Source organism: Moschus berezovskii, chromosome 8, assembly GCF_049115385.1.
Source record: "Moschus berezovskii isolate FMDL1 chromosome 8, NW_MosBer_1.0, whole genome shotgun sequence".
Lineage (NCBI taxonomy): Eukaryota > Metazoa > Chordata > Mammalia > Artiodactyla > Moschidae > Moschus > Moschus berezovskii.
Window position 1 is genome coordinate 87,372,242 of NC_142467.1, and position 23,717 is coordinate 87,395,958.

General features: G+C 39.2%; 1 protein-coding gene across 3 annotated transcripts in view; it reads right to left on the reverse strand.

Moving 5' to 3' along the window:
- Window positions 1–3,995: 3,995 nt before the first annotated feature.
- The window catches only part of FBN2 (fibrillin 2), a 226,928-nt gene continuing 207,206 nt past the window's right edge, over window positions 3,996–23,717 (reverse strand). For 2 of the 3 annotated variants that reach the window (XM_088838382.1, XM_055429280.2), the window contains 10 exons: window positions 21,894–22,019; window positions 20,154–20,360; window positions 19,090–19,215; window positions 17,367–17,489; window positions 16,609–16,725; window positions 15,870–15,998; window positions 14,058–14,177; window positions 8,234–8,465; window positions 6,590–6,761; window positions 3,996–4,783 (listed from right to left, as the gene is read on the reverse strand). In XM_088838382.1, the coding sequence (XP_088694508.1) occupies window positions 4,409–4,783; window positions 6,590–6,761; window positions 8,234–8,465; window positions 14,058–14,177; window positions 15,870–15,998; window positions 16,609–16,725; window positions 17,367–17,489; window positions 19,090–19,215; window positions 20,154–20,360; window positions 21,894–22,019 (1,727 nt within the window). In that variant the 3' untranslated portion in view covers window positions 3,996–4,408. Of the gene's footprint in view, window positions 4,784–4,883; window positions 4,893–6,589; window positions 6,762–8,233; window positions 8,466–14,057; window positions 14,178–15,869; window positions 15,999–16,608; window positions 16,726–17,366; window positions 17,490–19,089; window positions 19,216–20,153; window positions 20,361–21,893; window positions 22,020–23,717 lie in introns of all 3 variants that reach the window. The other variant, XM_088838381.1, reaches the window with a different exon arrangement.

Genomic DNA, 23,717 nt, shown 5'->3' on the forward strand with positions numbered 1-23,717 from the left:
AGGTAGAGACCACTTATCCCATACAATTCAGGGGGAAGGTCGCAATTTCAGGGCCACACTTAGGAAGGAGATTTGTGTGAATATGGGGGCGCATTGTAGGAACAGTGGGAAGAGGAGGAGGAAGAGCAGGTGATAGCTACTAAGTGCTTGCTGTGTGCTGAGCTCTCCACTGACAGCACTGCCTGTACCATCTCACTCCATCCTCTCAGACACTCTGCAGGGGAATATCATTTCAGGAAAGAAACCAAAGCTCAGGGATGTGATGTAGCTGGTTGGAGTGAGTCTTTTCTTTACAACGAATTGGACATTCATGACTGAACAAAAGTGCCTTGCATATCACACCAGGACACCCAGGAGACGTCTACCCATCCGTCCATCCAAAAGTGGGGTGAACAGGATCTCAGAGGGGGCATATCCAAGGGAGTCAGGGAGCTTGTCCCATTTCCCACTTGATAAACTCAGGTCTGCCTGATCTGAAGTTCTTTTTACCTGCAAAGTGACACTGCCTCAGTGGCTGAAATGCTGAAGTTAGTGAGCTGTTCATTGTGTTTCAGAACTCTTGCTCTGTACATCAAATAGATTTTCAAAGAGAACTAAGGTCAGAAACACATACTTCTTATTAAGCAAGAAAACCATGACTTTATATTTACTTGAGAAAGCAATCATACTAAAAAAAATAAAATAGAACCATAAGCTAGATATCAAAGGCAGGCTGGCTGAGATTGCAAAACAGATGTCACCTTCACTTCCTATGTGGTGTTAATGCATCACCATCTTTCCCTTTAGAAGTAGGGATTTCTAAAGTTTCCCCTCTTCTTTAAAAAAAAAAAAAACAACACTGGGCTATATTTAACTTTTCCCAGTGGATTTGTCTATGTCTTTAAACAGACTCCAGTAATCCTCTCAAGGTCCCAAAGACGTGTGATTCTTTCCAAAGTCTTTGGAGCATGGAAGAAAGTGGGTGTTTGAATAAATTATGTACATTCTCTTGTGGTGGACTATTGTAAATTAGGAGCAGAATGGAAAGCAGTGAACAGAACTGATTCTTTCAAAGAGAAAGGAAGTTTTCAGATTTCCAGCCTGTTCTTGAGAAACATCAGTATTTCTAAACTATTTATCAAACCATATGAAACTGCCATTTTGTAGGTCAAACATGGCTAGGTATTGGCAATTCCTCATGGTCTGATTTAACATATAAATTAACTCATTTCTCTTGAAGCATCAAGGATGTGAATCAAAGGTCTGTAGGTCTCAGACAGACAGATGCTCTGTAAACTTTGTGTTCCCCACCTTCCACCCTAAGCATTTATTCTTGAACCAAGAAGACAAAAGCAAAACCTTAGATGACACAGATTGTATGAATTATCCTGTTTGATGTTCCAAGATAATGAAAAAGGGCAGATGTTAGAATATAGAGTAAATCCTTATGTATTACTCTAAGTTGTTTTCAAGGTTCATGTGCAAATGTAACCAAACTTCATCTACTACAAGTAAGGAACAAAGTTAAAAAGTACTAACGTGGACTAAGGTTTTAAAAGCTCCAAATCTAAATGCTAGTGGAAAAGGAATTTAAGTCAAGTGAAGACCAAATTATTGCTTATTATATTACTATTACACGTACTTGCTGGATTTGGTTTAATATGTCTGGGCTTATGTTATTAGTCTTGTGTGAAGTTTTCTGTAACTTAGCCAAGGTAATTTCTGAGGAGACAGTTAATGAGAAAGACAAAATGGTACAGGATATATCATTAGCATTTAGTTACCAGAGAGGCACAAACTAATCACAGCTAGAAATCAGTGCTCAGAATCAGAGAGTTGCAATAAAGCTATCAGAGGTGCCCCAAAAGGTTCTTCCTGGAAGGATCATCTTTAGGTAATCATTTCCTTCTAGTACAATCCTCTGTGTAAAAGCATCCAATGGTCTTTTTTATTTCCCCCCTCTTGTGAGAAGCTCACATTGGTGTGGATTCTGGAACTTCCTCAAGAGCAAACTAAAGCTAAACTAAGAGTGTTGTTGCTCAACATCCAGAGTCAAACTTGGTTCCAGGTAATTTCATATTACAGCGTTCACGCTGTACTACTAACAGATGCCAGATGAAACTGAAGATGCATGTTAAGTTTTAAAGGATGCCCCAAGGCAAATACTTCCTTTATTCCATGCAGCTTAATTTCTGGTTGGCTAAGAACAGCATTAAAATCAGTCATAATATTTCCTTGTTTTCTTATTCCTCAGATGAAGAATTTCAGCACACACATTCTCAAACCTTGTACTGAATTAACTTCGGAGACCTATCTGTGCTCATTTCAGCTGTGCTATCAGGCGAGAGCCCCTGCCAAATGACTCCTCCTATCTTACACTTGTGCACTGAGGACAGTATGCAACACTGCATGCGAGAGAAAGCTCTGGGTTATTTGCAGTGAAGGTACCATTTGGCCTGCGGGATGCCTGCTGTATACTTTTGCTTAAAAACTCAAGTTCAGAAAAACCTTAAGAAGGGCGATTCTTAGAATGTTTCACTTCATCTTGGGTGCTTTAACAAGATGGCACTCAAAGCACAGGTGAAGATGAAGTCAACAGAGTCTGAGGTCTCCAGGATGATGAGTCCTGGGCAGCTGAGTGTCTACACAGAGGTGAACAATGAACTGCTGTGACTACGTCCTTCTGTTTGAATATCACCTCAAATCGTAAACTGTCAGTTGAACACTCCTGCTTGTTTTGTGTCACAGACGTGACAGCAGTCTCTTGTTTTCTTGTAAAAAATGTGCCTGGCTTTCCTTCTGATACTTTCATACAGGTCCCTCTAAGCAAAGCCCCCAGCCCCTCCCACAAACACAACAGGAGTTGTAGTCTCATAGAACTCTCAGCCACAAAGCTACCCCAAAATAAGCTTTATTGCAAGAAAAGTGTCATATTTGATACAGAGACCTATGAAAAACAAACAAAACCAAAAGCCGTAAGTTTTTCCTCACAAATACTTGATTACAAATTTACACTGTTTTGTTTTAGTTATCAGGAAACAAAACAAAGTCCCAAACTGGATATGACCGGTGACTAATCTTTGGTCAGCTCAGGTGTGAGAGGAACAACCCAGAGCCTGCATGTGCTTTGGCCATTTCACATATGAGGTTTGCTCACTGGTCCAGGGACAGGTTCCTGGATCGAGAAGAATGCAGGGACGTGCGCTTACTAGCACGTCCTAGTACAATATCTCTTTAAATGACTAAAAGCAAACTAAACATCAATTCATTGTACAAACATCTTTCATACACAATAGGCTATGATAAAACGAGACATATGGTGTATAACTACAGTATTAATGAAAATTCTAAAAAAAAAAAAAGAAATGGATTAAAAAAAAACAACAACAACATATATTCCTTGGCTGTACTGCATGGTTTGTTTGCACATATGGCAATCCTGAAATAGCTTGAATGTAATAAATGCACCATTAATCTAAGACAGCACCAAACACTACAGAACGCCAGGTGTTCCTTGCCGAAGGAACGGCAGTTCTTCAGCTGCCTACGGTACCACAGGTATGCAGCATGCCCTGGGTAGGAATGAGGTGTTGTGGGTAGCACATGTGCCTCCTTGAGGTTACGAGAAGGAAATACAGTACGGTTTGGCCTGCAATGCTACTGGTCTCACAAGCAGTCAAGGTATTTTGCTACAGTGGTTGTGCTTCATCCTCTGTTGCCTGGTGTGTCTGCTGATGTGAAGTATCATCACAGTGAGCTCCTCTGGCTTTGATCTCCTTTATAAAGGCTCTAATGACACATTGATTACTGCCTATTCAGCTCTGTGAAGCTTCCTTTAAAATAATCAGATGTGTACCAGTTGGACGACTGGCAGAAAACCAAAGGAAACAGCTCTTGAATCTACTGAATTTTTTTTCTTTGAAAAAAAAGCACCTCTAAAAGAAATAGCTCAAATTTATAAATCTAAAGAAAAACGAGTGAGTTTCCCTTTTTGTTTACATAGTTTGTTCATTTCTCCATATATTACTGCATTAAAAATAAATAAACATCTATATTTTTTTAATTAGCAACTATAGCAAAATACCCAAAGTGTTACAGACTGCTAACAGGAAAAAAAAAAAGCTCACATTATTTCTGTGCATTTAGTGCCATATGCTGATCTCTTGAATATTTAGTTTTTTAATATACTTTAAAGTGAAGTTATATAAAAAATACAGTAACCACGGTTGCCTTTGTACTCAAATCTTTGGCCATACCAGAGTCTACATTATCCCTCCCTATGAGGGTCAACATTCTGAAGTCTGAGACAGGGAGGAAAGAAACAAAAGTCTTTTTTTTCTTTCCTCTTTAAAACTAGTCATTGATTTCTCAGAGGCTTCTGAAGGCTGGCTGTGCAGGGATTTGAGCCTGGAACCAAGTCTGCAAGGGGTTAATAGAGTTGAATCTGCAGCCTCATTCTGAGAGCCTCCCCCAGCTCCCCTAGGAGGTAGTCATCCTCATTGCTGTCTTCCAGTTTCTTAAGCTCCTTTTTCTTGTAAAGAGGGACGCTAGTGATTTCCAGTGTGTACATGCCAGGCACGAGCTTCCTCTTGGCTGTGTGCAAGTAGCTGAGCCCATTCCTCTGGTGGATGCGGAAGACGCCATCGTCATTCCCCTGGGAGATGACGTAGCGGATGTGGTTGTTGAGTGGCTCGATGGCGGGCATGATTTCTACGATGTGCTCCTTCGCACCAAGGCCGGAGACGTTAAACTTCATCATCACCGGGCTGTCCATGTCGACGCTCTCCAGGCTGATCTGCTTAACCTGGAAGAAGAGCAGGAAACCGTGTGGGAAGAGCTTTGACAGCACAAACCGAGGACTCGCAGGAGCCGGCCATCAGGGGGGTGCAGCCACAGTGACACACTATCTCTGCCTGTCTGCTCGTAACTTACCCTTGGCTGGGAGAAAAGGTCATTTCCACCGAGTGTGCCCTGTAAAATCTTTACAACTGTTCCCGCACCTTATCCAGGTAAAGTTACAGGGCTGAGCTGATGGGGAGAATTCATATTTCAAGGGTTTTTGGGGGGAGGTTATGAAATATCATACTTATTAATAATAAACAAGAGACAATTTAGGAAATGATGGTAATTTTTTTGTTGTTGGAGTTAAAATGAGAAGTGCAGCTGTTTTAACTGTGCTTAGAGGGATCTTCACTCTGAAAGCCCAGGTAGATTTTCTGGCCACAAACCACATGTGAGTGTGTTTGCTAGGAGCTGTCAGTGCAGAAGGAGTGAACTCCAGAGTCATCAGGGCTCAGGTTTGAACCAGCTTTGGTTAAAAGCCAATGGGGCAGAGTCCAGATACACCAAGTCTCTCTCTGTCAAATGTATGGGAGGTTTAAGAACGCTATTTCAGTAAGACGGGGGCAAAAAAACCAATGCTTTGAGTGGACGCCTGCCAAGAACTTGGGGACCGTGGTACTGAGGTGCCCCCTTCAGCATGCAGGCCCCTAGAATCACAACAGGAGGGTTTTACAAGCAGAATTTCTGGATCTGTAGTTTGGCTTACTTAATGAATAGCTCAGTTGCCATATTTAAGCATCAGCTAGGTACCTTAATCTATTTAAGGTAAATGTAATGCTGGCCTATGTACTATTATAAGACAGAACCAGAGACTTTGTGGCTAGAGAAGTCTCGTCTTATAAACTTCTGAGGCCCAGAAAAACTGAAGCAAGTTGCCCAATGCACACAGCCAGTTAGTTGCTGACTAGGTGTTTTGATGGGGAATTCTGCAGTGACACTAACTGACGAGGATGGTCTCCCTGATCTCTGGGGGAAAACACCTCCAGATACTGGGTATTATTTGGAGAACATGCGTCAATATTTATGCCAGGCACCGTTTCAGAAGCTTCACAGTAATCGCTCCATTAATCTTCTTGCCAGCCTTTGGAGGCAAATATTTTTATTCCCATTTTAACAGGTGAAGAAATTGAGGTAGAGAGAGGCTAAGTAAATACGCTCGTGTAACATGCGTAGTAAGTAGAGAGGGTCAGGGAATAAATTCAAAACCAAGAATCTGTGGCCCACCCATTTAACCACACCGCTAAACACCACACACAGAAATAGCAGCAGCAGGCAATTCAGATCTTCAGCTCCTTACAAAATACAAGTTATTTGGAGATAAAACTTTTATGGAAGCAACACCTATCTTATAAATGTCACAAAATGTGAGACGTGGTTGGCTTACCTACTGAAAATTAAGATCAGCCCAGTATACTACATATGTATACAACAGAACTGGACAGATTCACAATAATTTCATTTTTTGAATAATTTCAAAGTAGTTATTTCCTGGAAGGACATCTTATTACCTCTTGGCATAAGTCAAAAATGCCAACATGTGATCTGAAACTATGAATCTTACAGTCCCCTGGTCCTTTCTGAGTTAAAAACACCACTAATTTTAACTTACTTGTCTCTGCTATAGTTTGTCCATTAACTAAGCTGATGAATTTCACGAGGTGGAGGTTTAGCTCCACTGAGGCTGAAACCTACATAAAAGTTTACTGCAATAGTATACATGACTCCATATGGAAAAAATCTGGTGACAAAATAAAGTGGAGTTACTCACAGCAATGTGTTTGGGTTCATGAACACTTCTCTTCTGTCTGCTGTCTTTCTTAGAGTAGCCGTTGATTTTGCACTCGTAGCACGCTTCTGGGGACAGAGCATTCTCTTCGCCTGCCTCTGTATCCATTGACAGGTACTGTCCTTTGTTAAATCCCATTCCTGAGACGCAGTGGCTATTTGCAACAAGATGCAAATTGATGTTAAACTTCATCATAACTCTGTTGTTTACCAGAGGTAGAGCAGAGGTTTTTCCAAAATAAGAAACCCACAAAGCAAACCCTAAGATCATAAACATAAAAACCTAATAGCCTTGGTAACTTTTCTTCAGCACTTAATGCATGAGATTCTCCTTTATTTTAAACAGCACAATTCTTCCAAGAGTGAGCCCCAAGTTTCCCCAATTTTCAATCCTGATTAGACTGAAGCACTCTGTAGTTAAATCGAGATGGTAAAAGTATGAATTTTCAGAGAGTGTTAGAAGTTCTGTTGATTCCAAAGCCTGAAGCCTACATTTGCTGCTTACCAACTGAGACTGCTGAACTCCTATTTTGATTAGTGAAAGAGTCAGCGAGCTGACACTAAATGACCCGTGTCTACACCAAGATTGCTGTTTCAAGTATTATTATGTACCCACAGTGGATATATTAGTCCACAACCTTCAGTGTCTGACTCACACACTGTTCCTTCTGAGGAAAATGACTCCTAAATTCCCATCTTCTATGCTGTGGAGCACTGGCTTCCTTGAAGGAAGGAGGCAGGTAGCCAGCACCTCAGCTGATAGGACTTGAGACGGCTGCACTTTGGAAAATGGGACTAGCTGAAGGGACCCAGCTTTGTAGAGACAGTGTCACACCAGCCAGGCATGTCCTCTCTGTGCAGCAGAAGGCCAGATGAGCAGAGAGAGGGACAGCTCCTTCCTCATGGAGCACAGGGCTGTGCTTAGTCACTCAGTCGTGTTCCACTCTTTGTAACCCCATGGACTACAGCCTGCCAGGCTTCTCTGTCCATGGGATTCTCCAGGCAAGAATACCGGAGTGGGTTGCCTTGCCCTTCACCAGGGGAGCTTTCTGACTCGGGGATTGAACCCTCATCTTCTGCGTTGCAGGTGGATTCTTTACCCACTGAGCCACCTGAGCCACTAGCACAGGGCTGCTGCTGCTGCTAAGTCGCTTCAGTCGTGTCCGACTCTGTGCGACCCCATAGACATCAGCCCACCAGGCTCCCCCGTCCCTGGGATTCTCCAGGCAAGAACACTGGAGTGGGTTGCCACAGGGCTAGTACCTGCCAAAATTCATGTAAGAAACTGGGCGAAGCTATTTCCATTTATATCTCTTAGTCCAGGTGTCTGTGATAACACAGGAGCCACAGTATCTTTAAACATCTGCTGTCTCTGGCCTTAAGGGATTTATTCAGGCCATTTTAAAATATAAGAGAATGATACCCATATACAAGTTCGAGTCCAATGCTCACCACAAAGCAGGGAATCCACATGCCTTCCTGGAACTTCTTCTTCCCACACCTAAATGCTCTGATCAATGCTTTTCCCTAGTCAGCTTTCAGTCCCCATTTACCTTCCCCCAGTGCCAGGCGGCCAGGCACTGGACCCTGCTCGCTTTCCCGTGAGCGGGGAGGTGGAGGGCCTTACCCCTGTCCCACTCTGTAGTACCCAGGTGGGCAGCCGCAGAGGTAGCCCCCTTCTGTGTTGGAGCAGCCGTAATTGCATGGGTTCTTGGAAGACGAGCACTCATTCACGTCGTGGCAGGCACTGGAGAACTGGTCGAAGGAGAACCCGGAGGGGCAGGCGCACTTGTAGCTCCCCAGGGTGTTGTAGCAGGAAGCAGAGCCACAGGCATTGGGATTGGAGCATTCATTCTCGTCTAAGAACATAAAGCAAGAGACTTTTACAAGTGGAGGGGAGGGCAGTGAGGCAAAGAAGAGCCCCAGTATCAAATATCTATGATTTTACAGGGGAAGTAGCTTTAGAACCATATTTTAAAATGTTTACCATGATGGCTGATTTGCAAAGCATATGAAATTAAATAAAAACAAAAACAAGACCTGACAAATTCCCCTAAAATTATGGCTTAAACAAAAGCTTCCCCAAGCTTTTATATTCTGTTTGTACTAGGTTTTTCTGAATACCCTGGCAGCCTTGGGCACAGATATTTGCAGTCTGACTACTGAGTAACTCTTCTATTCACTTTTCAGAAGGTTACTTCAAAAGTCTGTGCCTCAGACAGACTCACGAGGACAGAAAGTAGATGACTAGTTGCCAGGAGCTGTAGGGAGGGAGAAACGGAGAATGAATTCTAAGAGGTATGGAGCTTCTTTTCGGGGAGGAGATGTTGTGTTGCTGATGGTTGTATACTGCTGTGAGAATATACTTAAAAACCACTGAACTGGAAATTTTAAAAGGTGAATTTTATGGTATGTGAATTATATTTCAATTTTTAAAAGCCTCAATTTATATTTTTTATCCATTCTCCTAGCAATTTACAAAGCATTCATTATATACATGGAGAGAAAATTATTTTAAAAAATCTAAATATCCTAAATGAAAATAACTGAAGTAAACATTAATTGAACCTATTGAACCAACAGCCTCATACACTTTTAACCACTTGAGAACCTGTCATGTACATACTTTGCCTTCTGATGTGGGTTTGCACCAAGCCATCAGCTGACATGGGTTTTACTAGTACACCATAAATGCCTGACAGTAAGATAATTTCAGGTTAATACTTTCAGCTACTCTTATCATTTTTACAAAATCAAAGTTTGACTGTGCTTTTAACTTTGGAGATGACAATTTTGCTCTTAAATGTCTGGTTGATACCTAGTCTGTGGCATGACCCCTGTGGGCTTTAGTTCAGTTCAGTTCAATTCAGTTGTTCAGTTGTGTCCGACTCTTTGCGATGCCATGAATTGCAGCATGTCAGGCCTCCGTGTCCATCATCAACTCCCGGAGTCTACTCAAACTCATGTCCATCGAGTCGGTGATGCCATCCAGCCATCTCATCCTCTGTCGTCCCCTTCTCCTCCTGCCCCCAGTCCCTTCCAGCATCAGGGTCTTTTCCAATGAGTCAACTCTTTGCATGAGGTGGCCAAAGTATTGGAGTTTCAGCTTTAGCATCAGTCCTTCCAATGAACACCCAGGACTGATCTCCTTTAGGATGGACTGGTTGGATCTCCTTGCAGTCCAAGGGGACTCTCAAGAGTCTTCTCCAGCACCACAGTTCAAAAGCATCAATTCTTCTGTGCTCAGCTTTCTTCACAGTCCAACTCTCACTTCCATACATGACCACTGGAAAAACCATAGCCTTGACTAGACGGACCTTTGTTGGCAGAGTAATGTCTCTGCTTTTTAATATGTTATCTAGGTTGGTCATAACTTTCCTTCCAAGGAGTAAGCAGCTTTTAATTTCATGGCTGCAGTCACCATCTGCAGTGATTTTGGAGCCCCGAAAATTAAAGTCAGCCACTGTTTCCATTGTTTCCCCATCTATCTGCCGTGAAGTGATGGGACCAGATGCCAAGATCTTAGTTTTCTGAATGTTGAGCTTTAAGCCAACTTTTTCACTCTCCTCTTTCACTTTCATCAAGAGGCTGTTTAGTTCTTTTTCATTTTCTGCCATAAGGGTAGTGTCATCTGCATATCTGAGGTTATTGGTATTTCTCCCAGCACTCTTGATTCCAGCTTGTGCGTCTTCCAGCCCAGCGTTCCTCATGATGTACTCTGCATATAAGTTAAATAAGCAGGGTGACAATGTACAGCCTTGACGTACTCCTTTTCCTACTTGGAACCAGTCTGTTGTTCCATGTCCAGTTCTAACTGTTGCTTCCCGACCTGCATATAGGTTTCATCATTATCCAAAGTTCACCCTGGGCACCAGTCAGGTCTGGTCCATGGAATTCTTTCAGATTCTTGTGACTGTACTAGAGCGTAGCATTTTTACCAAATACATGACAAGTCTGTGTTTCAGCTCACGTGGGGAAACAGGCCCATTTGTAATTAGGTGTGCCCTTAGGACACAGCAGCTAGAGCCAAGTGCTTATCTGCAGTAGCTCAGGGAGATTATGGAGGATGCAGATGGAGTCTCGCTGGAAAGGCCTCTACACAGGAAATTATACTTCATTAACTACGATACAGAGGGTGTTGAAAGGGCCAATATTATTAGGCACATTTCTGTCTCATGAGTACAGTTTCGGAATTAAACCAAACTGCCAAATACAGCATTCTTAATCACTGGATATGAAACATACCATAATTACCTAATATGCACAAATTCTCAGCCGTCATTTCACAGGAAGAAAGTATATGAATAAATTCTTAATAAGTAAGCTTGCTGTTGTTGCTCAGTTGCTAAGTCGTGTCTGACTCTTTGTGACCTCGTGGATTGTAGCCTGCCAGGTTTCTCTGTCCATGGGGTTCTCCCAGCAAGAATACTAGAGTGGGCTGCCATTTCCTCCTCTAGGGGATCTTCCCAGATCAGGGATCAAACCTGCTACTTATGACATAAATATAACTACTATTTTATTTCTATATATCAAAGACTTGGAATTCTGCTCAGAGGTTCATCTGCTTTTATAATTAAATCTGACACTATTTTTATATGTGGTGTTTCTCTCCTGATAGAGAATGTGAGTGAGGTTATAGTTTAACAAAATGATCCTGCTATGAACATAGTATTAGATATTGTGTTAATGTGGAAAAATTACCAAGAAAGGCAATTAATTGAATCAACTGCATTTAAACATACCACTGACAAGAACATTTTTATATAGTCAAAACTTTTGGAGGCACCATGACAGACATCATATTTATATCCTATAAATATACGCCATATATGGTCCGGTTTGAAACACTTTGAGCTGACTCAAGTCTCACTAAACTATGTTCAAATTATTTTGAAAAGGACATACAAGGAACTAGAAGTTGCTAACACCAAGTAAACCAAAGCTTCATATATCAAGATGTAATCATATTCAAATGTTAGTAATATTACCTTATTTTCAATTTAGAATAATTATAATCCTTGCATATTATTTAGGAACACATGGGAATGTTCCTAAATCTGTACAATCTATGTATCAGGATGTTATAAGCGTTCTGTGGTAACTGGCTGAACATATCTTAAAGTATTCATTTGAATTTAAAACGTTTTACAATACTAACACTTCAAATGCTGTCATTTTTCTTACACCGGCAGCAGTATTAACATCATTGCAGGTTTACAACTTACTATTAGTTAAATTATCTGATGCACTGTTTGTGTCCATTTATAAGGGGACCCAGTTAAATCTGTCTGAGATACTTCAAGGTATATTCCTGCTTCAATCATATGAATAACTGAAGATACTCATACTCATAGTGACAGATAAAAATGATTTGTGGCCTTTCGATTTGCATTTTGCTATAACATTGCTATTTTGCTAACTTGTTTTTATTAGTTCCTGATGGTTGTTTGATTCTATTTTGAGTTATAATTCTAATGTTCTGTGGGTTCAAAATTGCAAGAGAGTTAGATTTTATTAATGATGAGCTGGATTGCTCAACCCTGCACAGAAGAATCTCTAATCTTTCAAAATAAATCCCTGCTTTGTCTTACTTACCCAGAGGCTTGCTGCTTAGAGGTGCCCATTTTAGCAGAGCAGACTAACATTTATTCTTACAGTTGGGGTATCTGCTTATGTATCTTCAGTTTTTAATTCATCTCTGAAACCACCTATCCCTCTGTCAGTGGGGGTCTCTGCTGATTAGAAGGCCCACTGGCTTCTGGCTGGATCCCAGCATGAGTTGCTCTGGGGTGACTGCCTTGCTTAAGCGCCTACTTCAAGGATCCCACCAGGAACAACACTACACAGCCCTGACTTTAAGTCAGACCGTATTCAGTGAAAACCTGTGTGTCTATTTTCACACTAAATGCTTACAGGCAGGAATTCCAGGCAGCTTAAAAACTCAGAAATTGAGTTGATCCTCCATGCACATTCCAGTTTCTATTTATGATTACTTTAAAAACAAGAATTTTATTTAAACTGATACATGTGAAATATTACAGATCATTCTTCTGCTTTAAGTTCTGTAGAAGTAACCAAGAAGTCCATGGTATTAACTGAATACCATTTTATAAACAACACAATATGATAAAAATCATTTTGCACTCTTATAATAGTTACCTAAAAAAGGACCATTCCTACATTCTGAAGAGTGTCCCTACACTTTATTTATGAATCAATAAATTGGGGCATAATAACTTCTTCAACATTTTTTTTCTACAAAGAGAAAAGAAGTAAACTGAACTAATAAAGTCATGTTGATCGACAGCCTAAGTCATCATTTTGATAATCTTTTCAAACTCTATCCTTAACTTCCAGATCATCACTGGTTTTTGCATTTCCCCCATGATCGTGTGTTCCTGGTGTGGCTAAGCATCTGTCTTTGGCCTGGCACGAAGCCACAGCAGAGCTGCACCAACTTTCAGAGTTGCTTTCCCACCTCTGAAATTTGTCTTGATTTTCTCAATTCGCTAAACTGTCATTAGAAATTTCTTTTGAGAAGATCATCACGGATAAAATCAAATTAATTTATTTAGTGGCTCCCTTAGAGTAAAATACTTGAAATACACGTGGGGTAATTTCAATCACTACAGAGAAACAGGAAGCAACCTGCTGTTTCTCAGCAGGCCCACTGTTCCCCCTTCTGCTCAAGCTGTGCCCGCATCTACTGTCACACTGTGTTGGATGCTGCGTTTAGGAAGGGCATTCAAATGGAGCCAAGAAATTAGGCATATGCTAAGTCAGCTGGCTAGTCACGTAGAGAGTAATGTTCTCTTTGATCAAACTCTCCTTAAAAGGAGAACTTCCATGACTCTATCAGTGCAAGAGAGTTGAGTGTCTACAGATTTTATTTTACACTTTTTTTGTCTGGAGTTTTCAACAGAATTTGCTATAACTAGTTACTTTTTCCTACCTTAAAATTCTTTATACCCCCTTCATTAAATATGTGACTGGAGAGCACAGATGAATGGTGCTCATTAATTTGATCTGATTCCTTTTAGATTTATATAAGCAGATGGATGGGCAACCCTTCAACCCCAAATCTAAAGATACTAAATTACTGATAAAAAAAAAAAAGCCTTTGACCTTAGCAAATGAAGATGATATGAGTCTTGACATCATCTTCAGAAACTTAAAATTATCAGCTAGCAGAAACTTAAAATTATCAGAGCTCTAACTTAGTTACCTTTTAGGTACTTAACATTTTAAAGTATATTATGTGTATTTTCAAATACACACAAGTATACAAAGTAGTTTAATGGATTCCCATGCATCAGTCCTAAGTACTGTTTTTTTTAAGTTCTAGGGTTTAAAGACTACACTGAAAATGACCATCTTTATCGCTCATTTGTTTTACTAGAAGATAGTTTAAGGCAAGAAAAGCAGATGCTATGTAACAGGCGAGTGCTCACCAACACACTGATTCCACTGGTAATGCTGAATGTATCCTTGCGGGCAGCCGCACCTGTAGCCTCCCAGGATGTTCTGGCAGCCGTGTTGGCACCTATGGTTTCCATCACATTCATCAACATCTGTGAAAACAATCCCGGCAAGATTTTTATGTCACCTTTCTTCTACTATTCTTAAATGTGCTCCAATTCTTAAATGTGCTCCAAACACAACACGGGGTAACAATTATCAGAGGAACAAACAAACAAACAAGACACACTGAGGGGCTGTGATTTTTTCCAAGTCACATGGTTATTAAGTCAGTGATGGTACAGAGAATGGCTCTGAGATAAGAAACCAGATCATTCTTAGGCTATCCAACAGCCATGCCACGTCAGTGCTCTAAATAATATCCTAATTTCAGCAAATCAGCCATAGCAACTACAAATGTTATGGATTAACTACATATGGTATGATTTATTTGGTAAATGATATAAATATATTTGCATCACATGTTCCAGTAAGTTCAAAAGTGATTGACATGTTAATTCTCATTTTCGGGAAGATACAAGCATTACAGAAATACCTAAATAATTATAATGGTTGGGAATGCAAAAAATTTTATTACTGTTTGAGATTAATTAGATGCAAATTTAAAGTATTTAAATACATTACTTTTAGACATGATATAGTATTATGACACATATGGAATAATGTCTTTGTTCCTACATGCATACTCTTCTGGAATGACAACTGAGGCTTTGAAATTTCCCCATATAATAGAGAAATGAAATTGGCATGTCTGATATATGTGTAACAAATTTATATGTATAATTAATAAATTGTATCTTATGTAGATAGTCACAAGCGGAACTCACACATGGCAAGCAGCTGTACGCTCAGAATACTTTCAAAGTCTCAATGACTTCAAATACAAAATATTAAAATAGAAATTTTTAAGTTGAATTTTTTTGTGATTGAAGATTAGATACATGTAAAAGTCCTATAGTTCTCAGACTATATTAAAACCTCTAAATATATTTCTAGAGTTCAAAATCATGTATTTCTAAGAATAATTAATTCAAGGGTATCTGAAATCAATAGAGATGTAAATAGCACTAGTATATAAAAATATAAAGGGGAAGTACATGCTCTCAGAACCTCTGGCATGAGTATTTTGTAAGAGCTACCAATTGTAGTATATTTATCTCATACGCTAGAACTTGCAATGAAAATACTGAAGAACAATATTTTATTGGTCACAGGCAAATTCTTATTTTATTCCCACTTGAATTTTCCCTTGGATATAACAGGAAATATCTATTGTGATGAAGACTTTATAGGAAACGCCCTTTATAGAAAAGACAGTGAACTGGGACTCTCAGACAAATAAAACCGCCATCAGTTTTCCCCAGCACTTTCTGTTCATTTGCCCAGTTCCCTATAACTTGTTCTTTGTCTTATACTTAACATTTATACATTTTACATTCAAGTATCATGGAACAGACATCCGATTTTTTTCTAGTTTACTCATATACTACTGCAACTAAATTAGGTACAGAATTCGTTTTCAGTTAAACTCTTTAGATCAGTAACTAGGTAAACAGTTATTTCAGAAGCCCAAGTGTACTCACAGAATTTTTGTTTCATCACTTTAAAGTCTCCCTTGGTCTCCAAAATGATATATGAAAATTTATAAACAAAAAAAAAAATCAACTTCTGGATTTTACTTTGTTAATCTTTGTTGTTTGAGATGATCTCAATTTCTCATCGAGTGGTTTAGAAATTAAAAGTTTGCTGTATTAGAATATGAATATTTAAATAAATAAACTCACCTTCACAGTTCAGTCCAGTAGCATCAAGAGAGAACCCTCTCTGGCATTCACAGCTGAAACTTCCAGGGGTGTTTTGACAGATTCCCTTTGCTCCACAAAGTGAAGGCTGGGACCCACATTCATTGTTGTCTAGCAGAGGACAAAAGGGAAAGAGTGTCAGGCTTTCCAGTTATTATAGGACTCAAATTTTACTACATGAAGTAAAAAGTAGAGTACAGAAGCCTACGTTTCATGATGTGAAAACAGAATTTACAGAAAAGTATGCCACTATTCATGGTCATATTAAAGACAAAAATGGTCAGAAAGAAGTGTATTTCAAGAGATTGGAAATCAGCATATTTTGCATCAGTTGAGGACATGGTTTTCAGTAGCATAGACTGAAAGTTAAGGTTAAGACCTGTGTGTCTTCTGACATAAAGAAATCCCAGCAAGTTCATTAGTATGTTCTAAATTATAGTGAGCCTTTTACTTATTTTATCTGAACACACATTATATTTAGAATGCAATATAAAGGCACTGCTTGGAATACACCTACTGTGCATGTGCTTGGACTACACAGGACTACTATGCTTGGATATTGTTCCTGTGAAAAAATAAATTATTAACAACATTTTTAAACCACTAACTATGAGGGACTGATTTTAATGTAAGTACTGGGCCATTATTCTACCATTTTTAACTACAGCTTTAGGCTTCTACTAGTAGTGTGCAGAACTTCCCTTTTGTAGTTTTGTCTTACCAATACAAGCAGTGTGATGCTGTGTGAAACCAGGTGGACATTTACAGGTAAAACCTCCCAGAGTGTTGACACACAGGAACTGGCAATTGTGCTGTTTGGTTTGACATTCATCAAGGTCTGCAATGAAAGAGAAGCCAATGAAAATCAGAGCAGAGTTATCTGGCTAGGCTTCCCTTCTCATGAAGCCACAGAGATGTGTGCATGTTCTACCAGGAGTATTCTGTCTAGATTTTTGTTGGAAGCTTTATAGGTTTCCATATGCATAAGGCAAGGAGTTTCTTTCACATACTTAAGCAGCGTAAATACTATTAGCTACTAAGACAGGATGGCTAAGGTGATATATAACAAAAAAATTTTTAGGTAAAAAGCTGAAAGGATGAATTATAGTGATGTTCATGAACTGTTTTCAAAGCTAATATTCAAAGGTATTTAATGCACAGTTGAGTACATGGCTGGTTACTTAATCCTATTAAATGAAAGTGAAAATTGCTCATTTGTGTCTGATGCTTTGCGACCCCATGGACTATACAGTCCATGGAATTCTCCATGTCAGAACACTGGAGTGGGTAGCCTTTCCCTTCTCCAAGGGATTTTCCTGTCCCGGGGTCAAACCCGGGTCTTCTGTATTGCAGGCAGATTCTTTACCATCTGAGTCACAAGGGAAGCCACAGTAAAAGTGAGGCACATGGCATGATCCCCGATAAGCTGATTTTGAATCTGAAAAAAGGAGAGGGTCACACATATAGACTCTTCATCACCTTTGCAGGTCTTGCCGTCCTCCTGCAGGACATAGCCCCGGGGACACGAGCACTGGTAACTCCCCTCTGCATTCTTGCAGATGAAGTTGCAGGGTTTTGGGGACTGCGAACATTCGTCGAGATCTGAGTAAAAGTGATGTGAGGGTTAAATTACTGGTTAGAAGGAACAACCAGTCTCCATCCTCCCTCCATATTCTCACTCATTGTTTTCCTCTTCAACTTAAAATGGAAAACAGCCAGAGAGAAACGAGGCACAGAACAATTTTCTCTAAAGCAATTTACTGGTTTAACTTTGTCAGGTGATTCTTGGGCAAATATTAAAATATCCAGACAATTGGGTTCAAAAAAAGACACTAGGTTTTTTAGATTGGTGTACTTCGGTTTACAGTTTGAGAATCATAAACCTGAAGGTTAGAGTTTCTTGTCTTTGACATGTGGATGTGGCGGATGTTCTCAAAGTCTCTGAGCTGACACTTCCCCAGGAATTGTTTGGCATCACAGATTGTGCTGGAGATCTTCCACTTCGCCTTCCAGCTGCAGTCCTTACCTTGCTGCACCCTGCTCTCGCCCGGGACACTGTCAGCAGGCCCTCCGGCCCTCTGTCTTCAGTCTGGTCCTCAGTTCCTCGATGCCCTTCTCGCAAGATGGGCTGAGGCTGACTGAGCCATGAGGCCAGAGGTCACGGGTGCTCTAAAGGCAGACCTCTGGGGACAACCCTCTCCATCTTCCAGGTTTCAGTAATGTTTCCCTCTTATCTTTGGCCCGGAGGTGGAACAGCCCCAGAGCTCAGCACTATTCCTAGTATTTTCTGCTCACACCTTTATACACTGTCCTTTTGGTAAAAAAACAAGTCTCCTTAAACTGTCCTCATTTCGGTATGCCACCTTTTTTCTGTTAGGACTCTGACAGCAAACAGTCTCCACTTCCCCCATAAAAGACATTGACTGATGCCCAAAGAACGTTAAAAGCTCATGACTGATAGCCCAGTTTCTATTAGTATCTTGCCCAGACAAGTGAGTTGAATGCTTACTAAGATTTAGGTTAGTTCTTCTTAACCTTTTCATGCCAGATGTGCTTGTTATTAAAACAAGTTGATGTTAAGCTGATGAACTACGAAGGAGAAAAGATTTTTTTCCTTTAATGAAAACTAAATGTTTCGGAAAGACTCAATAAAGGCAAGCTACCACCCCCTCCATGGATGAGACAGTAAAATAAATTAGAAAAAGCAATTGTAAAAATGTAGAAGGTTTTCTGTATTGAGACTGCTTTGCAACTGGAAATTTTAGATGATGCTTAATTGGTATATTTTATGCAAAAATAACTGCAACGAGAAACAAGCAAAAAGCATTCTTTCCATATGCAAAAACATACTTTCACAATCAAAAGTCCGGGTCTTTCATTAAAAAAATGACAAAACAAACATGCCTCTATACATTTTAAACTAAATGTAAAATGTTGAAAATATATTTTTAAAATAATTTTAATGTTTCCCTAACTTTACAGACTTTTCGATAAATCTAATAGTTCTGTGTCTCACATTACTAGACAAGGCCTTGGACAACTCCTATGATATTAAGAACGGCATTAATGAAAGGAATAGCATCACTTTAGCAAAATGTACAATCCAAGCACCATAATAAAGATGTTGTACTGACAGTAAAGGACGTGTAGAAAACAGCAGTTAACAACCACTCAGATGCAGGGATGCCTTGTCTTTCCTTACCTACACACGAGGTCCCGCTGATGTCTGTGGTGTAGCCAACCTTACAGAAACACCGGAAGGAGCCCATGGTATTGATGCACTGACCATTGGTGCAGAGATTTGGCATAACTTTACATTCATCAATATCTGTGCACCAAAAACCCCAAGGCAAAAAACAAACAAAAGTCAATAGAGATGCAAGAATAAAACTGGTTAGAAACTAAAAGAAATAGAGGAATTCACAGATAACTAAAAACCAACGTTCATAACTGTGCTGGTATACTTTTTCATCATTCAATAGAGTGGCAACATAGAAGGAAGAGCTAACAAAAGAGTCTGAAGTGATAGGAAGAGACAAACATAAGGAAGGGTATGTTGAAAGCCCCACTGGAGTCTATTTGTTCTGCAATCTAAGCATGAATCTTTGGGGGGACTCTATCAATAGAAAGCTACACTTCTGAAGTTCCACTAATTTGGAATTTGTGATGGTATTCCATGGATTGGCTTTAAATTCAGTTGCATTAGACCCTAAGAAAGGGTTTCATTAGCAATATAATCAAGCGTAAGATCTAAAATCTGTATAGTCATAGAGGAAAATGTTATTTTTAGGACATTAGCATATTGGTTGTACCAAAAAACCTGGAAACTATTAATCATGTGTGAGTCTTGCTGGTTTGTAAATACGCTGCAAACAGAATGAGTTCCTGAGAACAAACCAATAAGCAACCTTTACTTAAATGGAGCACGCATAGCTTGTGGGTTGCAGATGGCCTCTGGGGTCACACAGATACATTCCATTCCTTGTTCCAACCTTTAAAAAGGCTGTGATCTGGGAAACATTTATTTATCGTTACTTAAGCTTCGTGCTTCAGTTTCTATCTGCTAAAATAGGAATAATAAGAGATTCTATCTCTTAGATTTGATACGAAGATTATGCCTCGTAAAGCTGCTGAAGCATTAGTGAAAAGCATATACGACCACACACATATACACATATATTTTAGCTATTATCCTATTTCCTTCAAATTAATGTGAATTAACATGCACTGGGTTGATAACATGCATGGATTTCCTCAACTCCTTACCTCTTCCATCAGTGGTATAGCCTGGGCCATGAGGACATGTCTTTTTGTACTGGGCAGTTCCAGGGAGGGGGCAGAGCTCACACTGGTGACCCCAGCCTCGCCCCCCGTCGCAGCAGCATTCTGACTTCGTGACAAGGTTACGGCTGCTGGATGCCATCTGACACATGGTCTGCAGCACCTCTGCAAAGCAGAGGCCCTGTCGATTGTCTGAAATGACAGTGTCGTTAAAAAACACCAGTGTCAAGGGCCTGACACTTCGTTATCTGGGTCTTCACATTAAAAAGGACAATCAATGTTTTCCTTCATAACAATACTTTTTTAAAAATATCAGTTTATTTTGGTGGTCCTGGGTCTTAGTTGTAGCATACGGAATCTTTAGCTGCCACATGTGGACTCTCGGTTGTGGCGTGTGGGATCTAGTTCCTCAGCCAGGGATTGAACCTGGGCCCCCTGCAATTGCGAGGGAGGAGTCTTAGCCACTGGACCACCAGGGAAGTTCCAGAGCAATACTTTTTGAAAAGTTAAATATTCTTTTATGTGAAGAGTCACACTGCTTAAGACAATGATTAGAAAGTTCTGTTGGAGGTTCATTTCACAGTACTCTTTCGCAACAATTTATTAAATTTAATAACTGATACTAAAGAAACAGAGGTGAGTTTTTTCTTCCTTTCCTCAGCAGCTAAGTGACAGTAAACTACCACTCCTATAGAATCCAACTGAGAGGAAAAATCAAAGAAAAATACTTCCCTTTAAATAAGCAAATGAGAACAGGATTTGTTTTTGAAAAGCAAATTCTGGACTATGTTATCATCTTGGTACATATTTAATCTAATCTCCTGTATTTTAGACATCTAAAAGACTCTTTAAACATTGGATTAAGTAGTTTTTTAAATTATTATAAATAAAGGGATTTTACTGATATAAGTTGGCAAAGAGATCTTTAATGGGGTTTTAAGAACCATCCTAATGAACTGTTAGTAATATGGACAGAAAAGTACACTTTCTATGTAGGTCATCTTTTCTATTTCCAAAAAGATGATGGTTAATGAAGATCTAGATTGAAGATAATAATAAACAAAATATGTTTTCATGACTAATAATCTCCTAGGATTTGAAGCAGATGACATCATTCTGAGAACAATCTGGTGTAGCTGAAATGTGCTGTTTTTGCATCAAAGCCCATGATGAGTGCTACTTCTGTTTGCCTTAAATCTGACTACTTCATACTTTTACACCTGCTCATAATTAACTAAACGGTTTATGATATATGCATTTTATCATTAAAATGCCTGAGACTTATATTTCCCACAAGAAAATATTTTGTAAAACCTTTTCTGTATCATAAAATAAAAATTAACTCTCACTGCATTTCTGAAATGTGGCATTTTCTTTAATATCATTAATACAGCAAAACTTACCTCACATAGCAAATATTGTCTTTTGGAATTAAATCATTCCCTGATGTAAGTTTTACCAGAGTCATATTTTCCATAGAGCTTAATTAATTTTGGAAAAACTACTTAAGATGGTTATTTACATTAAGCATGGATGTATGGACTACACACACGTGTACAAATACATCATTTTAACAGATGTCTATCTTCAGGAAGAGGTACATGGATGACTCAGATTGGGGGATCTATTTTGCAGACAAGGATATATATATAAGACTCTTCTGTAATTACATCACAAAACACATGCTTTATTCACCAATAAAATATACTCTGTTTATCAACTTACCAAGGCACTCAGTGCCAGAAGAGCTGGACTGAAAGCCTTCATTACACTCACATCTATAGCTCCCAACAGTGTTAACACAACGCCCGTTTTCACAGATTCCTGGTTTGGTCCTACATTCATTTTCATCTTTAGAAAAACAAGTAATATGAGTCATGAATAGCCTGTAAAGTTTATAATTTACAAATGTATCTTCTAATGGTTTATATCTTGCTTAAAACTTCATCAAAATACTAATATGATAGAATACTAATTTGCTATATTTAGATTTATAGTATTATATTAAAAATAAAACATTACATTTAAATGTATCATATTTAAATTTACCTCATCCTTCCAAGATGGGTTCTAGGTTAAGAAAGTGTTCCCCCCCACCCTCAGTCGCTTTTCGCCTTCTCTCTTCCTCTTTTCAGGGAAGAGGTGATGCTTGATGGAAAACTGGAAAAGTGGCTCCAGAAAGGATTACCGACCAGGAGAAAGAACTCTGGGAAAGACGATACCAATTCATGTGATATGAGAGAGAGGCTGAAGGCAGAGCAGAGGCAGGTGGAGAGCAGGGTGAAGGGCACTCAGGCCAGGGATAAAGGACAAGCTCCTTCACTGACTTGAGTAAAAATCACAGGGGCCATGCAGGGTGTTAGGGCAGCTAGAGGAAGAAGGAATTTAGATAGTACTGCTCTTTTGGTTTCTGACAAATAAATATATCAGAACAGAACTGTTACATTAAAATTCCTACATCTTTACTTATTGTGTTTATTTGACATTTTGTAAATTTTGTTTAAGGTATGTTTCAAATCAGTGTTGTCAGAGGCATGAGAGCTCATGATAAATCCCTTTGATGAATTTCTCCTTTCATCTTTATGCTTTTTAATCTTTAATTTATTAATATTTATTTTGCATGCACTTGCTTTTTATCAACATTTGCCTTGGATATCTTGTTCCACCCCTTTATTTTCCATCTATCTTACATTTTGATTTGGTACATTTCTTGTAATAAGTACCAAGCTGCACTTTTAAAAGAATATTTAAAAATACATTTGCCTTTTAACCAGAAATTTAAACTATTTCTATCTATGGTGATTACTGATATGTTTGGAGCTTTGTCATTTTATACTGTTTAATGTTTACCAGGCTACTTGTTTGCTTCTCTCAATATTTCTTAGATCGGTCTAATCTTTTTCGCTGCCCTACTGTCATCCCCAACTCATGTCTAGGAGTTGTAATCTTCTATTCTTCCAGCGGTAGCCAGGAGACAACTTCAACACACACCATTAATGAACATTTTTCTATTAACATCAAGAAGTGTCTGTTTCAATAGTTTCTGGCCATAGCAAGTAGCCTTGGTATGAGTTTGCTCCTTTCTTCTCTCTCCTTGTGCTACCTGCCATGCTGACACGGTCTAGAAATTTTGATTTGTTATATGTCTTTTATGGAACACCAGCATTTATTTAAACCATTTATTTATTTATTTAACCAGGGTTACTGGTTTCTTGGCTTATCATTGCTTCCTCTTGAATTAACTTTAAAAAATATACTGGAGGACACAGTTTGGATATAAGATATAGAGGGTGTGTGGGTGATAAGCACTCTAAAACACGTTTCTGACAATGTGATATTTTTGTTTTATCACTAGATTGAATATAAAGTTTTAGTTCAAAATTATTTTCCCTTAGGATGCCTTGCCAATATTGCTGCTACCATTGCTTTCTTTTACTCACTGCTAACTGTCACTTGTAGGAAATCTGGTTTAGCTCCCTGGGAAGCTTTAAGAATTCTCACTTTGCTCCTAGTGTTCTGACACTATGTTTTTTCTTGTTAAAGGTGTTT